This window comes from Ochlerotatus camptorhynchus, unplaced genomic scaffold (genome assembly GCF_037179485.1).
Source record: "Ochlerotatus camptorhynchus isolate MF236.1 unplaced genomic scaffold, CSIRO-AGI_Acam_v1.1 ptg000025l, whole genome shotgun sequence".
NCBI lineage: Eukaryota > Metazoa > Arthropoda > Insecta > Diptera > Culicidae > Ochlerotatus > Ochlerotatus camptorhynchus.
The window spans coordinates 1408047-1434331 of NW_027040517.1; the positions used below are offsets into that span (position 1 = coordinate 1408047).

Here is a 26285-nt window from a genome sequence, read left to right on the forward strand (position 1 = left end):
ACTTTCATAAAAATCATTATTTTTCTATATCCTGCAAACTACATCTCGTTTTTTTTTTTCATTAGCGCCATCTATTGCAACACTCAATATTTTGTTTCAGGTTGTTGCTCTAATCGAATAGATAGAGATCGTTTGAAGTAACATCACATTTACGCTTAATAACCCAGAGGGAAAAATGGTTCCGAAAGTGGGGTTTTCAAATTTAAATTGATTAGGTCTAGTTTTTTTTAGTATCTGAATCCGGGTTTGTTTTTTACAAGGTATTCTGTACTACTTTGATAGATACCGTTATGTCGATTCATGTGCCTTCTTTTCAATTGTGTTTTTCTTTCACTATTGTTCTAGTAAAAAGTACATTAATATTTTTTTCATGTAGGGTTCTTCTTTTAAATATATGCTTTGCTTCTATTCTTTTTTTTCTTTCAGTTTTCGTGTAATATTGTTTTTAGATTTATTTTATACATATACAGTTATACATTAATCGCTAAGGTTCATCAATAATAGTTTTTTCGGTTTTTTGATTTTATATTTTTTTTTTGCTTTTTGTTTGTTTTGTTTTCTGTCACAATATAAATATTAATACATGTTAAAGTCTACGTATAATCACCATTTTTGCCCATCTCGATACTGTGCCATGAAGCGTAACAGCCGGCCGCTGAAGTCGGACAATTTTACCCTCTCATGAAACAGCAATGGGACAAGCAAAACGATTAGCAATAATGTCTATAATGTTTACATTCAAATTTTTTGGGATTTTTCATTTTTTGTTTTTTTTTTGCATTTTTGTTTTATTTTTATTCCAATAATCATTATATTAGTTATGAATTTATTATAAAAAAATGAGAGCTTCTTTCACAATCGTTTACCGCTAACTAATAAAATAATAGTAATCATGATAATTATAAATTGATAAAAAAAAACTCGACACTGGATAAGGCTAATCATAAATGACGTAAGTTAGTTAGGATGTAAATTTAATCAGGGGTATCTTTTTTGTGACGATCAGATCGTCTTTTTAAGGTTTATGTTCCGAGTTGAAATTAAATCATCCGCGATGAAGTGTAAGAAAAGTATGGTTTTCTGTCGTGTATAATTTATGCCAAAACATGTGTGTGAGCGTTTTTTAGTTTTTTTTTGTTCCAGTACGTATGGCACAGCGCTGTTTGATGCAAACATTGCAGAAGACAGGAATTCAGAACAAAACAGCTATTTGGAGAAATTGCTATCTTAGATCGATAAACTTGCATGTTTAGAGAGGATTTTTACACTTTTTAGTACGTAGCCGATAAAAAACTACTTAAGGAACTTGATGGCCAAAAGCACACTTCTTGGCCTTTTGATTGGTTGATAAACGACTAATATAACGTTTATATCCTCCATATTAGCATTTAAGTCATATGCAGCTTATAGACAAAGTAGCTGGCTTATTGGTTAAATTGGTTGCGACACTGGCGGCTTCAATGCAAAGATCGACTCTCACAACGGAACGGTGAGCTGTTGGTAGAGTTTTGTGGCACTAACAACATTCCTAGTAGCACACTTGTCGCAAAACCGTTGAAGCAACTCCTATGCAACTTATTTCGGTCACAATCAAGTTGCTGCAGCTTTTAGTGACGGAAATGTGCTGCTTGGGATGGTGATCGTAATTATCCCTTGACAGACATACCGAAAATCAAATCGACCACAATGGAGACGGAGCTTTTGATGTCCTGAATAAACGCTGAAGAACTTGAGGCCCGAGCAACGGATGTTCTGGAAGGTGGCGGTGCCAAAGAGCAGTGGACAGTCATTAAGAATGCCTTAATCAAAACAAGTGAGAACAACCTAAGTGAGCTGCGCACTCAGAGGAAAGAGTGGATCATGCATCGATGAAACCTGGCCTGACTGACAAAGGGGGAGAAAGCCTCAACAGCTGGCGATTTACGACTCCTCTACGATATCTCAGGGGCCTCATAGACACTAGTCAGCAAATACACGGTATTAGCAAGCCGGCAGGGTTCGATTCCCGGTCAGGTTGAGGAAATCTTTCGGAATTGTGGAAGTACTTCAAGAACACCAGAAAGAAGAACGATATCTAACAACGCCTGAGCGGATCAAGGCTGAACCCAAGGATTTCTGTGAAGGAAGCGACTGTTCAGTTGTTTTCCGGCTCTACTGACCAGCTGAAACGTTGCTTGAGAGATGCTCAAAGCTGACCCCAACTCAGATAAAATCGTCAAACTAAGAACCTCATCGGAGCGTAGTACGAGGATTTCACGTAAAGAGATCTGCATAGGGAGCCTTGTTCAACCCTACCCGGGTAACCGCGGGTGTGAGACAAGGATGTATTCTATCACCACTACTGTTCCTCATCGCAATCGATGAGATCATGCTAGGTGCAATTGGCTGTATAAAGAATCGTGGGCTGCTCTGGAAGCCTATCATCATGGAGTATCTCAACGACTTTGATTTGGCTGATGATATTGCTCTATTAGCATCGGTGCTCTGATATGCACAGTAAGCTCGATGGCCTAGCTGAACTCTCATTGCGGTGGGTCTCACCGTGTATCAATGTCAACAACGCCTTGAAACTCACTGACTTTCTCGTTTCAACATCATCCTCAACATCTTCACGGGTTTGCTCGTTACAATCCTTCTTGATAAGAGACGAACCAGCTAAAGGCTGAAAGTCTCTCTAATAAAGCAAAAAAAAAAATCCTTCATCATATGCTCATGTTTTCCACATTTGTGACTCTTCACCTAGCAAATGTTGCTCCATCAGGTCTATAGTCAGCTCTTCTATTGATACGTTCTCTAAGTCTGCCATCTTCTTATTCTTTTGGCTTGCGCCCGCCCTCAACTTAGTGTTCTTTGAGCACTTCTGCAATTGTTAATTGAGAGCTTTCTAAGCCTGTACCACAAGTACAATCATACAGTCGAGACATTTTTCGCTATATAGCTGGGCCTTTACCGACTGAGCTAAGGGAGGCTCTAAGGCTGTCATAAAGGGCACGCCAACGTTGTTCCAGCAGTCCTCAACTTACGCACCAATTCATTGAATTCCAGCAAGTTACTTCTCATGTCCTTACCTTCCGTCACCCGCAATCGTGCCAACTGCTACTGAATAATCTTCTGGTCCACCACAGATTTCTTAGCAAAAGTTGCTTGCAGGCTCATCCACCTCTCTTTCGTGGTACCTTTTTCCCGTACAATCTCCAGGTATTCATCGGACAAACAGCTCATCAATAACGCCTTCGATACCCGATCCTTTCCTTCGACCTTGGCTTTTTCTGGAACTAGAACCCAGAAATATGACCAAGTTCTCGAAAGGACTGCCCATGTTTAAAAGAAGGAAAAATCCTCTTTAAACTATTAGATTCTGATTTCTCATCAAACTTTGAAATGCAAGAACTCGCTAATTTTTTCCTATAGTTGAGTCAATTTTTAAATCTAAAATTTTCAAAATTAGATCTTTATCCTCGGTAAAGTACAAGCCGAAAGAACTACTATTATTAATACTTTATTATGTAGATTTTTAGTCGTAGTTCATCTCTTAAAGCCAGAAGAACTGCTCTTGTTCTAAAGAAGGAAAAATCTCCTAAAATTATTAAGTTTGGGCTAGCCGCATTCGGGCTACTTGAACTCTGGCAAGTGTTAAATTGGTGCTAGTGTTATAAAACCATGTTAACACTCAAATTGTGCAAGTTTTCAATAACCGATGCCTGCGGTATATAATTTGTGTCTAGTGGCTACATAACTGGAGCTCGAACACCGAGCTTCATCGTTGATGTAGTCAGAGTCCGATATCAACACAAATTCTAAAACGGCTGTGACTTGGCCACACACTACGAAGGACCGGAAACGAAAGCTGCATGCAAGCGCTGGATTGGAACTAGGTATGAAAGTTTACCATGGAAGTTTGGTCGTCACGTGTTCCGTTATATACCGTGGCGTTATACAGCTAAATTGCCTTCATACGTAGACCGCTGTTGCCTGAATGGGATTGAAACCCGGGAAGTAAGAACACGTAAGGCTCAAGCTGCTAACATCGTTATAGCCGTAACCGATTCCACTAAGCTACTTCGGCAGCTCTACTGAAAAGAAACATTTAAAAAATGTGAATTCCTTTAAATGGTCCTCAGAATTTCCTAGGATCCCTTCTTGGCGTTCTCTAAACATCAATACATGAACAACCTTGAAATTGTCCATAGTCTTTGAAATTCAACTCGAAGCTTCGTTGAAAATTTCCTTGAAATTTTCCTCAAATCTTCCTCAAAGTACTTTCGAATCATCCTCAGAATGTTGATTGAATAATTTTCAGAATTCCCATTGGATTCTCCTTCTTCTCTTGGTATTCTACTTACAAGTACCTTGCAGCTCTCCTTAGAATTCACTTTCAGTTCTCCTTACAAATCTATTAAAAAAGAAGTCAATTCAAAATGACTTTGCGGTTTTAGTCAGAACTCTATTTGAATTATAATTGGAATTGCTTTGGAATGCTCCACAGAGTTCTCTTGTAAATTGACTTTGAATCCTACTCAGGATTCCCTTGGAATTTTACTCAGAACTACCTTTGTATTCTCCTTACGTTTCACCTAGAGTTTGGAATTCATCAGAACTCGTTTGAAAGGAATCATTAAATTTCACTTTCCTATAAAAAAATCATCCAATGATATTTTCCTCTGTATTCCCTTGAACTTATTCCAATAGATACTTGGAAAATCCTATCAAATTATTTCGTTCAAAGAGTAAGTGTAACTAGCAAGGAGATAATGTTGTTTATATTATGAAATATTTTAAAATTTCTGCGAAGGTTCTCTGGCTGAGAATTCCTGGTTTTTTCAGGGAAAAAAATTGCCTGAAGATTTCAGGTTTTCCAAGTAGACATCCTGCTGAAAGAGTGATGAGCTAGAACAAACTTCGTGCATTTTGTAGCTCGCAACCGGCAGTATTGGAGGGATGGGCCTACCCGCGTTCCACCGTTCTTAGTAGAAGAATTTCTTGACGGCTATAAATACTTCATGAACATAATTCATTAAGACAAATAATTGTCAGAACAGTCCCATATGAATAGGACATCAAACAAAGATAAACGATTATGGGTAGTATATGGTTGGCTATCACCGGAAGTGAATGGACTTAGCTGAATGATTTCAAACCAAATTGCGCTATGCCATACAGCGTACATTTTGTTCTATACTGATTCTGTGTGTTTTAATAGTAGACCTACTCTATTCTAATTTTAATCATGCCTATTCCCTATTTCGATTAAGACGGATTTTCCATCCGTCTTGATTGGAATCGGGGGATTCTGAAAGGTCTTCTTAATTTTCTGTGTGCCAATGGTGTTTCTTTCAGATTTGCAAAGCTTATGGTTAATATCTAACGCTTTTGAACATTCTAAATCGTCGCAATCTTGGCAAGTTTACAATTAAAGTTGTCAGAAAATTATGATCTTGCAGGATAAAATTAAAACAAAATCTTCATCAACATTTCAATATAGGCAAAACTGCGTTTGCAAACAATGACCTTAAGGACAAGGTTGATAAATTCAAAAATGGCCGTTATCATGACTGATTTACTTTGTAAATCAACCATGATAGCGGCCATTTGTGAATTCTATCAATCTTGTCCTTAGCCGCTGATTTATAGCAAATGAAAATGCATGCACGCAGTCTAACCACACCAAAGGTTAGGGAAATGCTTCTTCTTCCAGCTGGTATGAAGCATTCGCGAGGAATCGGCGGTTATTTACAAAAGGACTTCCACCCTATTGAAATGTTGGTGGTACAGGTCCATTGCAGCGAGTTTATTATTATTACCGATGATTTATGTGCGTGTGTGTGAGAGCTTGAATTGTTTTAGGTATTGCAAAAGTATCACATTATTGCTAAAGCCCTTGGCTTTCCATATGTGTGTATGGCGGACAAATTGAAATTTGGAACAACACAAACACTTTTATTGTTTTCTGACTAATAGAAAATAGAAAAAAAGAAAATAATCCAAACAAAAGCGTTGCTAAATATCGAAACCAAAAATGGTGTTAGAATAGAATAATCTTTATTTTTTCATTACAATATAAGTTTATTAGATTTTTGTTGATTTTATCATCTTTTTTTTTTGCATTTTTATAAATTATTAAGTGTAATGTGTTATATAAGTGTATATGTAAATATAAGTAGACGAAACTTTTTGGGTTTTTGTTTTGCTTTTTCATTTTTTTTGTAACAGTTTTTTCTACGTTTTCTTTATCAACTTGCAATTCTATATGTTTTCTAATTCAAGAATTGTCCTCTGATCCTCTCATCGTTTACTGCTTCACTTTACCGTTTTTTTGATCAAAGTTACGCTGTAAAAAGTCGAAACTTAGAGGAAATCATCATAAACAAGATGCCAAGTAAGAAAATTTGCAATGTTTATTACACATCGCGTGGGTAGAATCCAAAAAAACAAATCACCCATTCGATGGAGTTCATGTTTACGACAATCACTTTTAAGTTTCACAAAATTGTTTGTTCTAGTTCAACCGAATGAATTATGCAATTGCTCAGTAGTATACAAGTTTAAATTTTTTGCTTACTTAGTAATTTAATCCTAACTCAAAATGATAAAACTAAGTGAAATTTGTAATCCAATACTACCAGACTTGTCTGGTTTTTACTCCAGTCTTGATTTTGATGATTACCTCCCATTTCAATAATCATTGTTGTGTTTTTCTACATTACTCCTTCGCCTATCACCACGTCGCTTCACTAAATCGTCTAGTTAATGTTTAATAGAGAATCATTAAATCGCTACCATAACCCTCTCGCCGAAAATATCACTTACCTCGTCCATTCATCCTTCATCCGCGCGCGGTTAGCCTACTGAAAGTAGTTATAAAAACCATTGCTCTTCCGACCCAAGTCTCTCAGTGCGGCAAATGGAACACCGCCATTACCTGATCCGGCGCCGCCATCGCTTCCACCGTTACCGTCTTTCGATCCACCTGAGTGCTGCTTGTTGCCAGCCTGACTAAGCACGCTAGCATATGTTTGATTTTGACGGTTTAGCAGCTCTTCGACCGTGCTGTTTACCGAAGAACTGCGATTCTCGTGCAAATGGTGCTGCTGTTGCTGTTGCAATTGATGCCAAAATTCACGGCTGTTTAGATTGTGCTGCTGCTGCATTAGTCCTGCGGCTATATTGTGTACCGAAGGGAATCCTTGAAATCCATTCGTTTGATCACCGGTACCGTACTGTGATTGATTCTGGCCTCCAAACATCATCCCACCATTGTTCGGATGTAGTTTATTATCCAGTGCCTCGAAAAGAGTCTGCTGTAGATGGTTATCCAACAGATCCGATGTAGAGGACGCTATTGACTGAGCGTTAGACGAAGAAGCTGTACTGTTCTGATAATTTTGACCAGCCTGACGACGATACAGCGGTACCGATTGTTGCGAGGATGCAGAAGAATTCGATCCGATTAAGGGAAGTTCACTCGGGAGCGGCGACGAAAGGTTTCCAAACAGGTCAACGTTCTCGAGCAAGTTTTTGCCACTGCCCTGTCCTCCCATAAGAGCATTCCCATTGGAAATGGAGGTGTTTTGGGATTGATGCAGAATTGCAGGTTGCTGGTTGTTAGTCGGTGTCAGCACGTCCTTGTTCGGATTTAACAAGTTGTCTAGGAACAGATCCGCTTGGGATGGTACCAACGCATTAAGCTTCTTTTGTGTTTGCTGGTGATGAGCTGTAGTAGATGCCAGGGTTGGAACCTGCCGCAGGATATCGGTGAACTTGTTGGCAGCTTCGAGACCTTGAGTTTCGACAAGCTTGATGAACCAAAGGTACTGGAACTCTTTCGTCTGCAGAGCAACATCCAGGAAACTCATATTCGGCGGCAGTAAGTGATTAAAATCTGTACTGGCAGCTGTATTGGAATGAGGCTGATGTTGCTGTTGATGTTGTTGTTGTTGATGTTGCTGCTGCTGTTGTTGCTGCTGCTGTTGCTGCTGCTGCTGCTGTTGCTGTTGTTGTTGCTGTTGTTGTTGTTGTTGCTGCTGCAAGGTTTGAGATGTTTGTCCATACTTTTCTGGGAAATGTACATTTTGAAGGAATTGAATATCCTTATCGATCGCGTGACGGTCATCCAACCGAAGTGCATTCATTTTCTGATTCTGCTGATGTAGCATCGTCTGCTGAGGATGTGTGGGCGGTATTTGCATTTGGGAGGCCCTTGCTGTAATTGTTGCCATCAGGTCATTGGATAGATTCGACAGATATGGATCTTGCTGAGTGAAAAGAGATGATTGATGTGATTGCTGCTGCTGTTGTTGTTGCTGTTGTTGTTGGTAGGAACTAGGACTTATGGGACCTCCAAGGATTTGACGAATGTGGTGAAGTTGATGCGGTTGTTGTTGTTGTTGTTGTTGTTGTGGTGGTTGCTGTTGAGGTGGCTGCTGCTGTTGCTGCTGATGGTGCCCTAGGGTCGGAGGATGAGGCTGATGATGGGCAAATGGAGCAAAGTTTTGCAGGGTTTTGTTTTGTGGTTGCTGGAGGTAAGGCATCTGTGGAACAGCAGGTATTGGTTGCTGTTGTGATACAGGACTTCTCAGAGGCGGTTGAATAAGAGGTCTTCCACTTGCTGTCAATTGCATGTGCTGATGTTGAGCTAACTGCGGACGAATTGGTTGAGCAGGATTTTTCTGTGGCAGACGCCAACCGGGTGGAGTGTTGCGCCCACCGGGTGAAGGTACCATCGGAAAATGGCCAGCTGTTCCAGGGGCACTCCATAGATTTGCTGCACTGTTTGGCTGAAATGCAGCTGGCCCTTGAGGAATATTTGGGGGAACTGGCGGCCCGAGGGCATTGGGATGAGGTGGTGGTCCACGTATTGGCTGTTGCTGTGGTGGTGGTGGTGGTGGTTGTTGTTGTTGTTGTTGTTGTTGCTGCTGCTGTTGTTGTTGTTGTTGTTGGTAAAAGAACATAGGATTTTGATAAGGAAACTGTTGCTGTGTTTGAGGTGGAATAGGTGGATGTGCTGCGTGAGCAGCTGGTCCATGACCGATGAACGGAGGTTGCGGCTGTTGCATTGGTTGTTGCGGAACAATCTGTCGCACCATACTACTGCTTGGAGTAGCACCACTATGCCCACTTGAAAAGTTCTGGTTCACTTGATGATGATAGTTACTGGGATGCTGAACGTGATGTGACGGTTGTTGGTGAAACTGCCCGGTGACGTTAGCTGCTTGCTCTCGAAGATATGCCTCAGCTTGCAGCGCCCGAGGTATAAATTCAGGTGCTAATGGATTCAGTACATACGTTTTCTTCAATTCTACTCCGTCTAGCTGTGATCTCAACAAGGACCAAGTAATCCCGAACAAACTCTTGTTTTGATAGCATATCTCTATGAACCGTTCCCAAACTTTTCTGCATCGTCCAATGGAGCATAATGCAACGGGATCTCCTACCACTGCCACCAGGCTCTGTGCCCGAGTAATAGCCGTATTCAACAGCTTCGAATTGCTCAAGAACCCATAGTCAACATCTTCAGATGAACTACTACTTTCGCTGGTATTAGTCGTACAGGTCCTTCTAGTTCTTACTGTAGACAGGAATATTGCACGGAACTGCTTTCCCTGAACGTTCAACACACGTTCCACGCTTATACCTCCCATGCGTCGCTTTCTCAACTCCGACCGAATTCTGAAAACCTGATCAGCATAAGGGGTCATTATACCTATGCTTTGATCGTTGATTTTTCCCCACGAGCTCGGCCATTTTTTGCGCAATTCACAAACCCTTTCGACCACTTCATAGACCTCTGAATTATTATAAAAAGCCGTTGAATTCTTATCCTGTACATCTTCACCTCTCGTCGTGAAAAATGTCAGCGGATAGAACTTTTCATGGCGTGGTTGCTTGCCCGATGCGATCAACTTTTGCTCGTAGAACAGTTCCGATGTGAACTTGATAATTGCTTCGTGCGCCCGATAGTTTTCGCATAGCAAAATTTTGCACGGAAAATCATTTGGATAATGGTCGTACAGTCGTTCCAGCAGAGAAATGTGCAACTTTCGCTCTTTGGCAAAGTTGGAGAACAGCTCCGGGGACATCTGCATGTGATCACCGGCAAGAACGATGCGAGTTTTTTCTGTGGCAAGCGCCAGCGGCATGATCGCTTCACATTCCATTGCTTGCGCAGCTTCATCGAGGAAGATGTGAGTAAAATGCCCTTTTGGCAGATCGAGCGATGCCAGCTCCATCGAGATGTTCAGTGTTACAACTACGATCCGATGCTTCAGAATATCCTCCACCGATGGGCGGCGAAAGTTACGCACATTGATGTTCAGGTCGATCAGACAATACTGCGGAATGATGAAACAAAGGTTATGTTAATTGTGCTGTGATCCGTGGGTAGGAATTTTATAAAACCATATTTTCAAACAAGTTTAACAATGAAATTGATCATCCTGACGTTTAACACACAGTAACTCCTTCGTGTATGGACGTAGTTACATATTTCATATTATCCAGAATTCTATGGAAATATATGTTGTTACTTTTGTTACAACATACAAATTGTTATAAAAGCTTTTGGCCGTTTTCAAATGTATTTGTTTTCCGCATTGAGTACCAATGCTACCGACACCTGGACCCTACCTTTCAACCCATCAACTCATGGACCGGGGACCAACGGCTTTACTTCCCTTGCGAAGGAAGGTGTGATCATAGATTTTATGCCTCAGAAAATCCCGGTGGCGCCGACTGGGATTGAACCCAGGCCTTTTGGGTGAAAAGCAATCACGCTTACCACTGCACCACCGGCGCCGCTAGATTTTCAAATGTTACGCGAGACTTGCACTCAAAATAATCTACACGTTGATGTTACGTGAAAAATCACGTAAGTTCTCACTTTTTCCTCTCCTCTCAGTTTTACGTTGCTCACGTAGAGTGTACGTGATGTCCCTTGAATTTCACAGGGAGTTCCTGTTTAACACACCTACATAATCAATGTAATGTACGTGATTTTCACATAACAATGAGTCTATGTGCGTTTCACGTAAAGCTTATGAGATGTCCACATGTAAACAAAAGCGTTGTACGTACACTCAGAGCGGTGCAACCCTAATAAAAAATAATCATAAACGAACGATAACCCAAATCATTGAACTATTCCACAAATGGTTTGGATGATACCCAGAACACGTCGTTAAGCAAATTAACCATACAATTTTTATTAGGGAAGTCATGACAGTATAATAATGGGCTTTTGTTCGGTATTTTTTAAAGAAAGTGGCAAGATGTAAGTATAAATTATTGATTATTTGTTTCTCTTTGACAAAAACAAACTGACTGTTTCATCGTACTCAACAGAATGAAGTCTGTCCAGCAGTTTCTTCATCAAGGGAAAAAACATCTAGGCCCATCTCCATGATCGTTCAGATTTGTGCTGCGTATCGAATATAAAAAATGCTGATGTGGTTTATTCAGTAAATTTTAATAAATTAAAGGAATATTACTATTATTACTATTAAAACAGTAAAAATTTTATCTGAGTATTAGGGAAATATTTATATAAACAGTGTCAAAATATTGATACTAGAATCCTCCGATGAATGTCACCGACCAAATCACGTAACTTCTATGTAATAATCATATAACGGTTAAGTTTCATGAAATGAGTGCCCCTACGTAAAAATCACGTAGATCTTATGTGAAAAGTACGATGGAAAAAATCTACGTATGTTTTCACGTAGCATTGACGTGAAAATTATTCTGAGTGTGAGTTTGCATTTGTCATGAGCTATATTAAAAAAAAAAATTATAAATATTGAAGACTATTTAAAATATTTTAGCTTTGAAATTATTTTTTGAATTTTTGTTTAAAATTACTAAAAGAAATCACCGTGTATATTTTTTGCAAGAAAGACATTACTTTTCAAAACAACTTTGACTCAGAAGTGATGTTTTCGTGCTACAATTTATCAATAAAGGTCAAGACGCCAATTTGAAAAAAAATTACAACGTCCAAAATTGTCGATTTTTTGCAAAAATGTGAATGATCGCTCATAACACAATTATGTAAAGTTCAATGCAAACTGGTGAAGTTCAAGTCAATTTTTTATTCTATTTGGACTGTAACTGGTCTATGCCAGTGCTTTGACATTTAGAGCATTTCCAGGCCAAATAGCAAAAACAAAAATGAATTTCACCTTCGACCTTCTTCGATTTCCATGAGACTTTGCATAATTGTTTGCTATGATCGATAATTCACATTTGAGCTAAAATTCAGCCATTTGGAATCTTGTAAAAAACTTCACAATGGCGTATTCGATACTTTTCAACAAATCATAACTCGAAAACGTCACTTACAATCAAAATGACCTTTGAGATAAAGCTGTAGGAAAAATATACACGGTAAAAATTTCAAGTAATTTTGGGTAAAAAAAAACTTATCATTAATACATTTATACAAAATGCTAGCTTCTGTGAAACACTTAAAAATTAACTAAAATGACAGAACAACAACTTTTGGTCAAATTTTTAAACTTTTTGTTTATTTATTTTTTTGTAAAATTTTGCACAGAAAACTATTTTGAAAGTCTTGGAGTTTTGCGCAAAAGTTGTTGTTCTACAATTGTTGTTAAGGTTTGGTTAGGTTAATAAAGCTTTTTAATGAAGTGTCCAAAGTATTCTTCTTTGTGTATGTTGATGACACACGATGTTTCATTTCCCTCTCACAGACTTCAGAATAGAGCACCACTTAGATTCATATTCTAAGGCTCGCCCTTCACAAATATAGTTTGCTAAAACCCGACCCTAACGGGATTATATCAAAAGGCGGACACACAAAACGCAACACGGCCGGCCGTTGGCTCTGCTGGTTCTAAAGTCAGCCTAATTTAAATGAGCCTTATGTGATTTTGTCTTCCGTTAATTTTGCCTTATGTATTTTCCGCCTAACGTAGGCAACATGACACATCACGCCTTAGAGTATCTTTTGGATGGGTTATCGATTAATTTGCAGGAGAAAACCCCTGTGCCCTGCATTAGCCCTGCGCTACCCTACTTCATGCTAGAAATTATACGGTGTAATCAGATCAAATCAATCATGCCAAAACTCACCTTTTGCACAATACTGTTGACCGTGGCAACCCATCGCTTGTGGTAGTAGACACGCAACGGCTTGGCTTCCTCCATGCCTTCCTCCACCCACGGATGAAGATAGTCCTTGATGTACAAATCAGCCGCCGAGTTGGAGTGTGTACAGATGAGGATTTTAGACTCCGGCTGCAGTAGCAATTGTTTAATGGCCTGTGCCAACGTGTAAGTCTTGCCTGTACCGAAAGGTCCGATCAGCAAGATCGGAGGTAAGGCAATGTTGATCGGTGTTGTTATCGATAAGACGGCTTCCTTTTGTTTTGAATTCAGCTTAGGATCCAACGAGGCATCCCACTGCCGCTGGGGCGTCCAAGGAATGCTCGGCTCAAGGTAGATATCGGGAAAAATAATTCTAAAGTCAGCGATTTTATCGATGGCGTGATGCCACTCACAATACGTCAATCGGTTCGGCTGAAACTGAATATCCGCGATAAACTCGGTCTCTGCCTTTAATCCTAGACCTCCGACAGCTTTTGCCGATACTTTGAGATATATCATGTTCTTTCCTTTATCCTCAATAACGGCTTCATAAACTTTACGCTTTTCCCCTGAGGGAATGGGATCCTTAGAAGCAATCAGTACAGCTTGGCAATTGTTCAGGATCAAGCGACCGGCGGAAGTATCCTCTGAAACATCTTTTCCAAGTTTCATTAGAGCGAAAAGTTCACCCGAGTGTGAATACTTGGCTGTGCTAGTTGCCATTCCGCTTGGTGTCAGCAGATAGTTAGTGGCGATCGTCAATCTTGTCGTTAGGTTGTAACGAGCTATTTGTTCATACCGTGCGATTTCTTCCACGTACAAAAGCTCATGAATACGATTCCGATAGTTGTTCTTGGTCACCTTTTTCTCTGTGATGGTAGATTGCGTTAAAACAAACGATGAAGCCTTTGGTAAAGGATATCTCGCTAGCAAATCTTTTTCTCGTTCCGCATCGGCGGCATAGGCAGGTGTCTGCATATGAGGAATAATGGTCGTCGTAAACTCGATCATCTCCGAATTGGTTTCGTCCCATCGTTCTGAAGTAGACATTACAATATCCTTGCGAATTTCTTGAATCTTATCTACCTCGGTGACGGGAACAACGTCAACACACATGTGCTTCACAAGCACTGGTTCATTTCCAAAATCGAACACCACCGCTTGCCGGAAAGTTCCGTAGATGTCGGTATTGAAGATAACCTTTATTCTATGCTCCAACATAGGACCTGCTTCACTCGTTTGCTCGCCATGCTTCTGTTCCGTAGGTGCAACCCATTCCTGATCGGACATGAGTTCAGCTTCTATCACTCTATTCCCTGTCGTTGTTGGGCTAATCTTTTTACCAACGCTTCCACTTCTAGGTTCACCGGGGAAAATTTGCTTTATGATGAAATGGTTACGATGTGCATCCTGGAGCAGAGCTACTGCTTTTAGCAACCTTCGCGTCTTTAGCACAAATGTCCATTCCCGTTTGCTCACTTTTGAGCTTACCGTTGTCACTAGATCCTGCGAGCAAGACTCCTCTACGCCTTCTACCCTTTCCTTCATTATTTTGTCGGGACTGGGTGCCTGCACCCAACGTTCTAGCAATTGTTCGGTGTAGCTCTTCCCGTACAACTCCTTATCTCGCGCCCGCTGCAGTTTCTTCGTGCGATATTCAAAACGATCTTTCCACTCGTTCAGCTCGTCGATTCCGTGTGCTTCAACACATTGATTGCCATAGTGGCACGCTTGGTTGTCCAGATAGTTCTCACACAACGTGTATGATTCCGTCGTAAAACCACGTGGAGGAGGACGCCATTTCCAATCACGACCTGTTGGAAAATGATCATTAGTATGCGATAAAAATATCAACCCAATAAATCTTCCTTACCTTCATCCGACATGATAATGTTCTGATGGCTTTCCGTCTGACAATGTGCTCTCAATTCCGAGCGATCCACAAATGTCAATGTGCAGTAGACGCAACTGATGTTGGTAATCTTATCGAGCTGCTTTTGGAAATTATTCACACCGGAACTTGAGCTGCTCGTTGTTGAGTTCGAAGGAGACGCCCTGGATAAGGTGATCGCAGTACTGGTTGTGACTGTCGTTGTTGAAGTCGAGTCTTCGCCCAGCACTGATTCCTTTGTCACATCTTCATTGTCACTTTTGTTGATTTGGACATCATTGCTGCTATCCTCATTACCGTTGATGCTGGAATCTTTATCAGTTGTATCATTGCTGCTGCCGTTGGAGTCTAATTCTTTCTCACATGATCGAATCTCCCTTGACTTATTTGACTCACTGCTATCGTCACCGTTGTTATCGCCGTTTGGTTGGGGGTGATTTTCTAATGTTGCCCGCAAATTGCTTTCGATTTGATTCAACTGTTTGGTGTAACGATCAGGTGGGAGATTGTTGATGATGAGATTTTCCAGTTTGGTTTCAATCTGCTCATATTCATCATTGATAGATGAAAGTGAGGAAATTGTTGACGTGGGTGTGGTGGAAGAACCAACAGAGGATTCAGATGATGCTGGGGACGATGCTTCGGTTGTTGTCGCAGGTGCAGTGGACGGTGCTACTTGTTCTACACCACTTGAGGCTGGCGTAGGTGATGAGCTAGCCGACGCCATTTTCAGCACAGATTTCAGCCGTTCCAGGTATCGATTGATGTCTTGATGGTAATTATGGATAGTGGACCATTCCTGTAGGATGATCTCTGCCTCGACAAATTTTTGCTGTTTGAACAAAGAATGGATCAGTCGTTTTCTGACTTTGGATTCTGTTGTTCCAGTTGCGTTGTTTTGCGTTGAAGAGTTGGACGAAGTCGAAGAAGACGACGATGCTGACGATGGAACTGGACTCGCAGAATCAGTAACACGATTGGCGCTTGTTTCCGAGCTGTTCAACAGTTTCAAAAGCTGGTGGCAATCTTCAGCGACAATGTCGTATTCTTTGAGCTCCAAACAGCACTCAGTTCGTCCATAGAGGCAAGCGATGATACTTTCCTTGGGTGGTTTGTAGTCGTTTGTATTCAAGATTTGATCATATATGTCTGCAAGAAAAGTAAATAATACGCATATTAGATGTAGACGGGAAGGATAAACATCGAAGCTAACAAAGCTAGATGAGACGATATTTTAAAGTCACACGTGAGGTCAGGGGTGTAGGCCTTTTTGACGCACAAACAAAAAGTACCATTGATTACCCCGAGAGGCATGAAGTCTGCGATTTTGACTTTTCATCACCTATAGAATCATCGAAAAAATTAATAAAAGCTTTGTTTCAGAAATAGAAGAATTTAAAGATGTTGCCCATAAATCATCGCGCAAAATTTTGAAATCTGCATCATTACGATTATTTTCAAGATAACCAAGATAAGTCAACTTTAATAAACCTATTGTCCCGAGTGCTTTGTTCATTGCCTACAGCTCGGTTGGTCGATGAAGCAAATAAATTGTGATGATGCCTGGAATTGAAGTCAAGCACATCGTTTGTTTTGACTTCGAAAATGGAAGTTCAAGAATTGGGTTTTTTAAGGGTATTGAGGTAAATGCATATTCGTAATCTGCATTAGGAATGGAACCCAAACCCAAGATTTCATCAATTTTGGTACATTGGAACTATTTTAAATAAGTTTTACATTACAATTACATTAGCAAAAATCACCTTATTAGCGCCCCTCGGTGTCACTTTGTATGGGAGCGAGCTGTCAGTTTGTTAGTTTAGTGTCAAACAGTGAAGTTATTATTTTGCTTTAAATCTTGATTTAAAAATCAAGGTGAATGTATGTGGGTTCGAAAAAAATATCGCTGTGCTCAGAAAACGAAGCTCTTTCGGATGATGTATAAAAAACAATACATTTTTCAAAACTAAAGAACCCAATTGCCAGTTTCGCCAAGATGCTGTTTGCGAATACTGCTGAGATGGAAGCAAGTTACCTGATTTCGGGGGTAAAAGCGCTTTTCATTAAATTCAAGTCGGAGGGTTTATGCATTATCTATCAACAGTGTTGAATTAATTCTCCATTACGCAGATGAAAAGGCAGTGAAGGCAACATTAAATACGTGCCAGTGAATGATTTGCCACAGATTTTCGATTGTAGAAGCAACAGAAAGCATTTCGATGAGGCCAAGCAGATGGCGCTGCTAAAAGATACATAAATTGTTAGCATGTCAACAAAATGACAAATAGGACTACTTTTTTGTGGACGATACTGGGGTGCAAATCAACTTCACTGTTTGACACAAAACTAACAAATTAACAGCTCGCTCCCATACAAAGTACCAGTGATGTTCCGGAGGACAGTCCTGTAGTCAACAAAGTGCATATCCTGGTCTCAAATCCAAATTCGTCCATGCAGCATTACAATGAGTTGTTTCAAAAAATCGCGGTTCTCTAGATTTTTTACAAATTGACTACATTTACCGCTTTGCTTTGGTCGCAGATTCTAACTAATTCATACATCATCATTGCAAGTGATTTTAAACAATTTTCAAATGAAAAACAAAAATGACATTTCACAAATAGCAACGCTTGGGTCGGTCGCTATCGCGTTACCAAATTTGATAACCCACTGTTCACCGAGAGGCAGATTGTTATTTACCGCACTTGAATAGCAACCTCCGGTGCGGTTGCTGCGTTATAATGGAGGTTGCTAAATAGCTTTATTATTATTATTAATCTAAGTAAAATTGTTTTTTTTTTTTCCTTTTAGATTCCTGAGACAATTTGCATGCTAAAATATTTTTTTCTATTTCATCATGAGAAATATTTGAACTCTAAAAGCCAGGTTTTGCGTCCAACTTCTTGCCATGATGACTTAGAAACAGTGTTCGGAAAATACCAAAAAATCAAATTTCACCAAAGATCAAGATCAACAAAAAAATCAACGAGCAAACAACTGCGGTTAATATTGCAACCTGTGATATCGCAGCTCTCAATATCAAGCTAACAAAACTAGCCAGCTGCAAATCTCACCAAACTATGGTGAGATTGAGTTTCATGATTTTAAACTGCCATAACGGGTGGCAGCATTCGCTTCATGTCTGCTATCGGTGAAGAGAAAAAAAAGATAGTATTGTTGTACCTTCTCTTTCTAAGAAACCGAGGTGCAACCGAATCATTTATGCCACGATTCAACTCTCAGTTTCAACTTTACACGTTGTGAATAGTCTCGCAATATCAAAGGAGTTTGTAAAATCAATATCAAGCATGATATTCTGCACCAATATCACGCATGATATTGAGAGCGTATGAGATTGAAAAAATATCATTTTGATAATGATTATGTCTTTACTGCTTTGAAGAAATGTGTTTAGAAGAAAAAAAAGTAGGATCTGTGTCTAGGGGCACGAACGGGAGCTTGACGTAGGACCGCTAGGGCACGGAACAAATGTGAAGGAAATTTAGTTCTTCTAATTGATCGATCATCTATTATCTTAACTCTTTCCGGTATTGATTTGTAGGCGTACCAAATTTGAAGTATTTTTTTTCAAAGAGAAAGTTGATGAAGAGAATCAATCAAAATCACTTCCACCCCTGCTTCCAAGTTTGGTTACAAAATTACAACTCTGGAGAGCATTTTGTGTGGTCGTTGGGGGCATCTACTGCTGCTATTGCTATCAGAGCCTTCTTGATATCCGCAATAAACGCAGCACCAACATCGCGTCTGACCATTACCTTTCAATCAGCGAGATCCACCTATGCGGTGGGAGGAGAGGTTTAGACAGCGATTCAACACACGCCGACTAGAAGATCCAGCTGTGAAAAGATTGCTCGTCGAAGAACTTGAGACCCGCGCAGCGGATGTTCCGGAAGGTGGCAGCAAATATTATAAATTAACTAGGTATATGGTTAATTTATAATATTTGGTGGCAACGTAGACGAACAGTGGACGGCCATCAAGTGAGAAAAGACTGGGTGAAATTGGCGGAAGAATTGATTAGCGTTGAGTTGCAAAATTCGCGATAGAGCGGACGAGAACAAGAGGCGCCAAGAACGAAGCCCGTCAACGATATTCGGCTCTAGAAAAGGGAATCAAACGCTTTTGCAGATAGGACAAGCACAGACAAACAGACATAACACATTGAATATTTCTCACTGTAAAACATCGTCGCAAAAACATTACCGCCATCTGTTGAATACACTGTGGTGGGTAGTACGCTGAACAGATGGCGGTAGTGTGTAAACGTCAAACGCAAGGGAATTGACTATGCGCGCCACAGGTGGCGGTACTACCAACTACGATACTTTTAAATTGATCGTTAAATGCTTGTTCGATGAACAACTTGCGAGAGTTATGTCTGTTTGTCTGTGGGACAAGTGAGCGTGGGTGGATTTTTGAAAGACTTAATTAGCTAGATTTTTAGCTCTTTCGCTAACAGAGCGTGGGCGAGGCCTTAGTTGAGCAAGGATGAATCAAAAAATGCCAGTGAAAGGTGCGACTGGACAGTTGCTTACCGACCCCACTGACCAGCTGAAACGTTGGTTTGGCACTTCGAACAACTTATTCAAGTTTCGACGACCAACCAGCCATCACTAGCATCACTCGCGTCAACTACGAGTCCCCATCACTGCAGGAGATTGAAGCAGCTATCTGAAGCAGGGCGTCACAATATCAACTTCAAACTTTCTTTTTCTGTTGAACAAGTGCGCAGCATTCTAGAATCTCAGTCGGCGACTAGAAACAAATGTTCAATTGGCGTCTTGCAGTGAAACTTTTCCAAGCTTTCGCCACCTACATTTCGAAGTGAGAACTACTAGAAGGAGGATAGTTTCCAAATTTTCCAAGTAAAACAGACGCTTTTTGGGGCAAATCGGTCCATAAAGAAAAATTAATAATTTCCCGTGGTAACTTTTGCTTGAATCGTGTAAGAAAACGTGTTTGAAAACTATTTGTTATTATTTCGGTATGGATCGGAGATGTTTTCATGGCAAATTATGCATAACAAGTTTGCACCCACAGGGAGAGGTTACCTCCTGCGCAGCTGCATTTTTCAGAAAAATGGTAAATACGTGCGATTTTCACTAAGATGAAAGTGGAAATTAAGTGCATTTACTTAGGAAAGGTTGTATCATGCTGGTGGTAATAGAGAATTGGTTGTTTAGGACGCCAATATTCAATAAATGTTCATTTTGGCTTTTTTTAAGCAACCATATTAATACTCACAATTTTCGACGGAAAACGCACCGGAACTTGATTTACTCAACACGCACCATACTATAAAATGGTGCTAGATGGTCTTCAAAGTGATAACAAGATGACAAATCATCTTTATTTTGAGTAATTGAGCAATTTACTTCTGTTTACCATCATATTTACGATGCAGCATTGATGGAGCCATGAAATGAAATGAATATATCTTACACACAAACAAGGAAAATTGTATTAATAAAAATAATGCATTTTCATTTTAAAATTTTCCCAAAATTCTTATTTTCAACAGCAAAAATATTCACAATAAAAGTTGGATTTTTTACTTCTGACTCTTGATTTTAAAAGTCCATATTTTTAAAACAAAAGTTGTTCAACTGTCAAAAATATTCCTCAGCGATGTTTTTACAGGCTGCACTGGAATCTTATATGCCGCCCTTTCCACTAGTCTGGCCGCTGTAAACATGAAATCCAGGTCAGAAGTTACAACAAGAGTCATGTTCTTTTGTGGGATACCAGAAACTGAACTGTTATTAGTTAGATATTCCAAAATTATTCGCTGCTAGAGACCCTCGTGGAGACTCATGTGAAATTGGCATTCCAAATGGTAAGTAAACTATTTTTATTGTTATTGTTATTGGATTTTTAGATTCTTTTTTATATCAGATTATGAAATCTGCCAGAACGACATCACGCCAGTTTTCGGTATCGACCTTATAAAATTCCTATCGGAGAAGGATTAAGCCCTACTACAAGCCTCGGAAAAACGAAAATTCAACTTTGATCGGGAGAAGGACGAAAACCAGCTGCCCGTAGAATCCGTCACTAGTTGGTACTTTCTGCAAATGGAAAACAATACCAAGCTTGCCTTGTCAGTGTCTGGATTCTGTGTTCCTCGTATCGACCCTCACTTACCGGGATGTCTATGTGTGTCTCTCTGTAAATTTAGTTACATAATTCTAAATTAGTTGAAAAGGAAATGAAAATAAATGCATTTTTGATCTGTTTTGTTTAAATTTAGAATTTAAAGTGAAAAAAAGATGATATTACATTGAAAATACGTGTTTTTAATTTCAAAATTTTGTTTTTCCTATTTAAAATGTTACGTATTGTTTCAACTATATCACATTTTCAAACCGAAATTTTGTTTTCAATTGAAAAGACGCCGATTTTAATTCCACCACTGCCGTGCTTTTAATTTGACAGTAGTACAATTAATTTTGAAAGTTTTAACTTTTGAAAGTAGTGAGCGGTCAACTTTTGCTTTAACAGTTGGCTGACTTTTGTTTTGAAAGCCAACCGCTTTCTACCAAAAAGAACTAATGCAAACTTTTAATTCTACCAATGGTTTTATTAATTTTAGCAACGATTTTTCTTTGTGTGTATGAAAGTTCACCTGGAAAAGTCAAAGATGCACATCAGTCTGATCGTAAAAACGTTTTCTTCTTCAATTCGAATGTTATATTGGAAGGATTTCACGCAGGCTTGATGAAAATTATGATTTAATGCTAATTTTCACGAATTTTATATGCAGTCTGTCAACATTATCATCATCATGCAGTGGCGACATCTGCGTTGAGCTTTTGCGGCAATCTTCCAATCGCTGTCTTCCTTTCTTCCGTCTTTCTTTCAAGCTTCGGTGAAGCGAACGAGTGAAAGAGCGCTTGACTTTGATAGTTTCGTTTTTCATGAAACACATCAACACAGGTTTTATGACGTATATGACGGAAAATGAAAATATATAGGGGAATTTACGTATTCTCGGCAACGTAAGCAGCGAGCATCTTTCTATAGCCTTTTTTCTCTAAGGAACGCACACATATGCAGTACATATTGGTTTGTTTAGAATCTTTTGCTGCCAGCTGCTCTAACAATTTCAGTCAAAAGAATTGTCAAAAACTGTTTTGAAACGCTTTTACAAAGCACCAATCTTCTCTAGTGAGAGCGAGTATTGTCGGCAACCAGTTTTTCTTCGGCAACCGTTCCATTTGAACTGCATGTAAATCTGCTGTTCTATAATCAGCTACAATTTGTAGTGCGTGTGTTGCATTTCAAGAAAACCTTGCTAGATTGCTTTTTCTCAGCGGTAAAAATATAGTCAAATTGAAGCTGAAAGCATAAAGAATCGTTTGCATGCATTCAGCGAAGTGTTTTCGTAAGAAAATCCAGTGAAAATAGTGTTTCAATTTAGGTTGCCGAAAATAGTCTCTCATGCCGAAACCGTCATTTCCCCTATTGAAAACATTTCTCACGTGAAAACACTTGATATGTTTAATTTATCTTCCATTCGCTGCCAGACTGTTGAGCAGTACAGTGGACGTTTTTCCCTCGCTCTCTTCGTTCGTTCGATTGCGTTGTTCCGTTTATTCTCGCGTTAAATAGAGACGCTCTCGCTGACCCAGCCATGATGGGTAAAATATCACGCGGTGGCCCGAGTGCCGGCAATCCCGGGAAACGGTCTAGGCCTGAAGACAACAGTGACAGTGCGACAGCTGCGAAAAAGCTGCTTGACAACAATCGGTTCTCCGTTTTGAAGGACGTTGCAGAGCCGGTGACGGAAACAACAGGACCGCCGAAGGACAGAATGCCGCCCTTCTACGTGAAGGGCTTCCCTCTCGGACTATGGGACAAAATAAACTTCTTCATCACGCAGGGCGTCCGGTGCACCATCCAGCTGTGCACGGAAGGATACAAACTGATGGTTCCGGCATTGAAACATTACAAGGCGGTACACACCATACTGGTTCAAGCACAGGTGGAGTACTTCTCCCACGGCATCGATAACAGCTGTTCAAGGTGGTCCTGCGAGGACTATACGATATGGACACAGGCGTCCTCTTGGAAGAGCTGGTGGCTAATGGACTGAAGCCGGTCCAAATTCACAAGATGGTCCGCCACAACAAGGCCGTCAAGTACCACGAAGCCCTGGTTCACCTTAAGAAGAACTCAACAACTTTGATGGACCTCCAGGGCATCCGAGTCCTGTTCAACATAGTGGTGTAGTTGGTGCGGTACAAGCCGGTCATTCGTGCAGTCACCTGCCTGCTATTCGGGCATGGAACGAAGAATTGCCATATGCTCGTACCGCTGCTACTGCTGCTCAAGCTCAAACTGCTGGAGCCTCTGCAAACTCAGGTCAACAGACGACTGCTGCTCTACAGCCGCAGGATCTCCCCACTGCCCCTGGGCTAAACTGGCGTCAGGATGGACCGTCCCTATCGCAGCCCGAAATCAACGATGGTTGTTGGTTCACCGCAGCGGAACTAATGATCATCTTCCTCAAGATGCACGACATTGCCAACACCATCAAAAACAAATCCGACCAGCTCCAAGCTGTGGCTACCTTCATGCTCATCAAAATCGCAAACTGGAACGCTTGCTCGCTCAAGAGCAAAATTATCGAGGTCGTACATAGTCGAACATAGAATCGACATAGCTATCATCACCGAAACTCACCTGAAACCGGAGATGAACGCATTTATTCCTGGATTCCGGCTCGTGAGGCTGGATCGGACAAGCTCTGGGGGTGGTGGAGTGGCAATCGCTACCAGGAACAACATCTGCTGTCGGCTGCTACCCAGTTTCCAGCTGAAAATGGTTGAAGCATTGGGAGTGGAAGTCTTCACACCCGTCGGCCCCGTCACCATCATTGCGGCCTACTCTTCGAAACAAGCAAACCCCAGGGTTGGATCCGCGGCAGACCTGCGGACGAATATTTTCAAGATAACACGACGCCGTAGAAAATTCATCATCGCTGGCGACCTGAACGCCAAACATCAAGTTTGGGGCAACCAAAGGCGGAATCAAAACGACGACCTGCAAGAGGCTCACTACACCATCCTGGTGCCGGACACTCCCACTCGGCTGAGTCGGTCCGGCGTGCACTCCTTCATCGACATCTGCGTCAGCAACATGGGAGACAACATCTCGCAACCTGTGACCCACCAGGAGCTGAGTTCGGATCACTATCCGGTGGTGGCCGAAGTGGGCTCATCCGTCAACTGATTCCAAGCTTCCCGACGCAACTATAATCTTGTTAGCTGGGATCAGTTCCAATACTGTGTCGACTCCACTGTCGACTACGGTGTCCTTCCGGAGACGCCCGAAGACGTTGACCGGTGTCTGCATTCCATCGAGGAGGCGATATCCCGGGCCAGTGAACAACACGTGCCAGTATCCAGACAGGTGAGCAATACTCTGAACCTTGACAGATATACCAAAGACCTTATAAGACTCCGTAACACCAACAATCAATACGAAACTAACGATTTTAAATTGACTCACTACTTGACTAGCCTGTTGGTCCCAAGCAAACGATTAACGTATCCCATTCTAGTCGAAATTCTAGTACTACACTATGTTCGCTATGAAAGTTTGACAGATAAAATGAGGGGTTAGTTTATTTTCCTATGTTCTTCGTCAGCTCCCATAATTGCGGATTGTTTGCGGATAGAGGTTTAGCCGGTATTTTTTCTGAATTCCTTCATACCTGTTTTATAACTATAGAATTTGCCGTCAATATTCTTACTACCACGAATCAGGCCGCTAAAAATGGGGAAAAGGGAATACCGACTAAAACTCTATCCGCAAACAACCAAATTTAGATTAATGGATTGTATAATCATGAACATTGACAAATTTAGACATGTTTTGAAGATAATGAACTGAGAAAGACTTAGAAATTTAAAAAATAAAAACATTCGGACTAGGATTTTTTCTAAAGATTTTAGGGATATTTTATTTGTCGGGATCCTAGATTTAGAATAAAAGTCAAATTTGCAACATGGAAAAATTAAAAAAAAATTGGAACTTAGAGAAATTGAAAACAATAAATTGAGATTTGGTGTATTAACATGGCTTTTGAATCTAAACAACATTTCAGGATTCTGGTACTTTGAAGTATGTTCCTGAGATTGTGAGGATACTTCATAAGATTTTTTAAGGAGAATTCAAATTTAATTTACCAATTCTTAGCATTTTTAAGTTTTTGGAATTCTGCCTTATAATCTCAGAACTTTAAGGTTTTGTCTGAAAAGAGTTGATAGGGAAGTGTGTGGCGAATTCTTTGTGAATTCAAAGGAGAACTCCAAGTTAATTCTGAGTAGAGTTCCATCACAGACAAACAGCTGTAACCCGTTCTCCTCAATCGTCGTACACGCATTTATCATTCAGTTTAAATATTATTAATTTCGCGAATCCACCACTACAATGCTGGCATCGGATTACTGTTTCTATACATTCTATGGAACTTGTATGCAACATTGTTTGAGACTTAGCTAACAAGTTTTTTTCCGCGAATAGCTCGCGAGATGTCGTTAGTGAGTTTCGTGACGATATATTTAAAGAACATTTATTTAAAGAGTTACGTCTGTTTGCCTTTGATTCCATAATAACTCTGATGATAATTGTATGTAGAAAGCAAGTAGAATTCTAGAGAGAAATCATAGAAAATTCTTAAGATGAGTTTTAAGGAACTTTGCTGACAAATTCAAGGAATAGCCGGGAGCGTTTGCAAGGATATCTGTGAAGAATTCAATGGGTTTGCTGAAAATAATCCATAAGGGAATCGTGAGGATAATTTTTGTGGAATTCAGACCAATGTTTCTATGGAGAAGAACTCTAATTACATGTTGAGGCATTTAAAAGGGGAAGAACATCTTGCAATTTTGGAGTAAATTTCAAGTCCATTTTTTTATAGAAACTTTGATAATTCAGACCTTACTTTCAAAGCAGTTCTAAAGTGAATTATCAGATAAGGCTAAGAAGAGTGTTAAGATAATTTTGAAGAGTGTATCGAATAAATTATCAAAAATATTCTAAGGAATTTATACATCTATAATATGGAGACAAAATTAAGCGAATTCTTTGGAATTCTAACCAGTTTGAGGGAATTACGGAATTGCAGAGTGATTTCTAAGAAATTTCTAGAGATAATGCCTACTAAGAGTGGTCTGCAGACAACGCCTAGAATGTTGTTGACAAAATTAGGAGATTATCAAAATTATTGGAGAGGAATTCAGAAAAGAGGAATGATGAAATT

General features: G+C 40.2%; 1 protein-coding gene across 1 annotated transcript in view; it reads right to left on the minus strand.

Moving 5' to 3' along the window:
* Window positions 1-521: 521 nt before the first annotated feature.
* The window catches only part of Helz (Helicase with zinc finger), a 159727-nt gene continuing 133963 nt past the window's right edge, over window positions 522-26285 (minus strand). The window contains exons 11-13 of the mRNA XM_065229423.1: window positions 14978-16144; window positions 13090-14918; window positions 522-10328 (exon numbers count right to left, since the gene is read on the minus strand). Coding sequence (XP_065085495.1) covers window positions 6843-10328; window positions 13090-14918; window positions 14978-16144 — 6482 coding nt within the window. The 3' untranslated portion in view covers window positions 522-6842. The remainder of the gene's footprint in view (window positions 10329-13089; window positions 14919-14977; window positions 16145-26285) is intronic.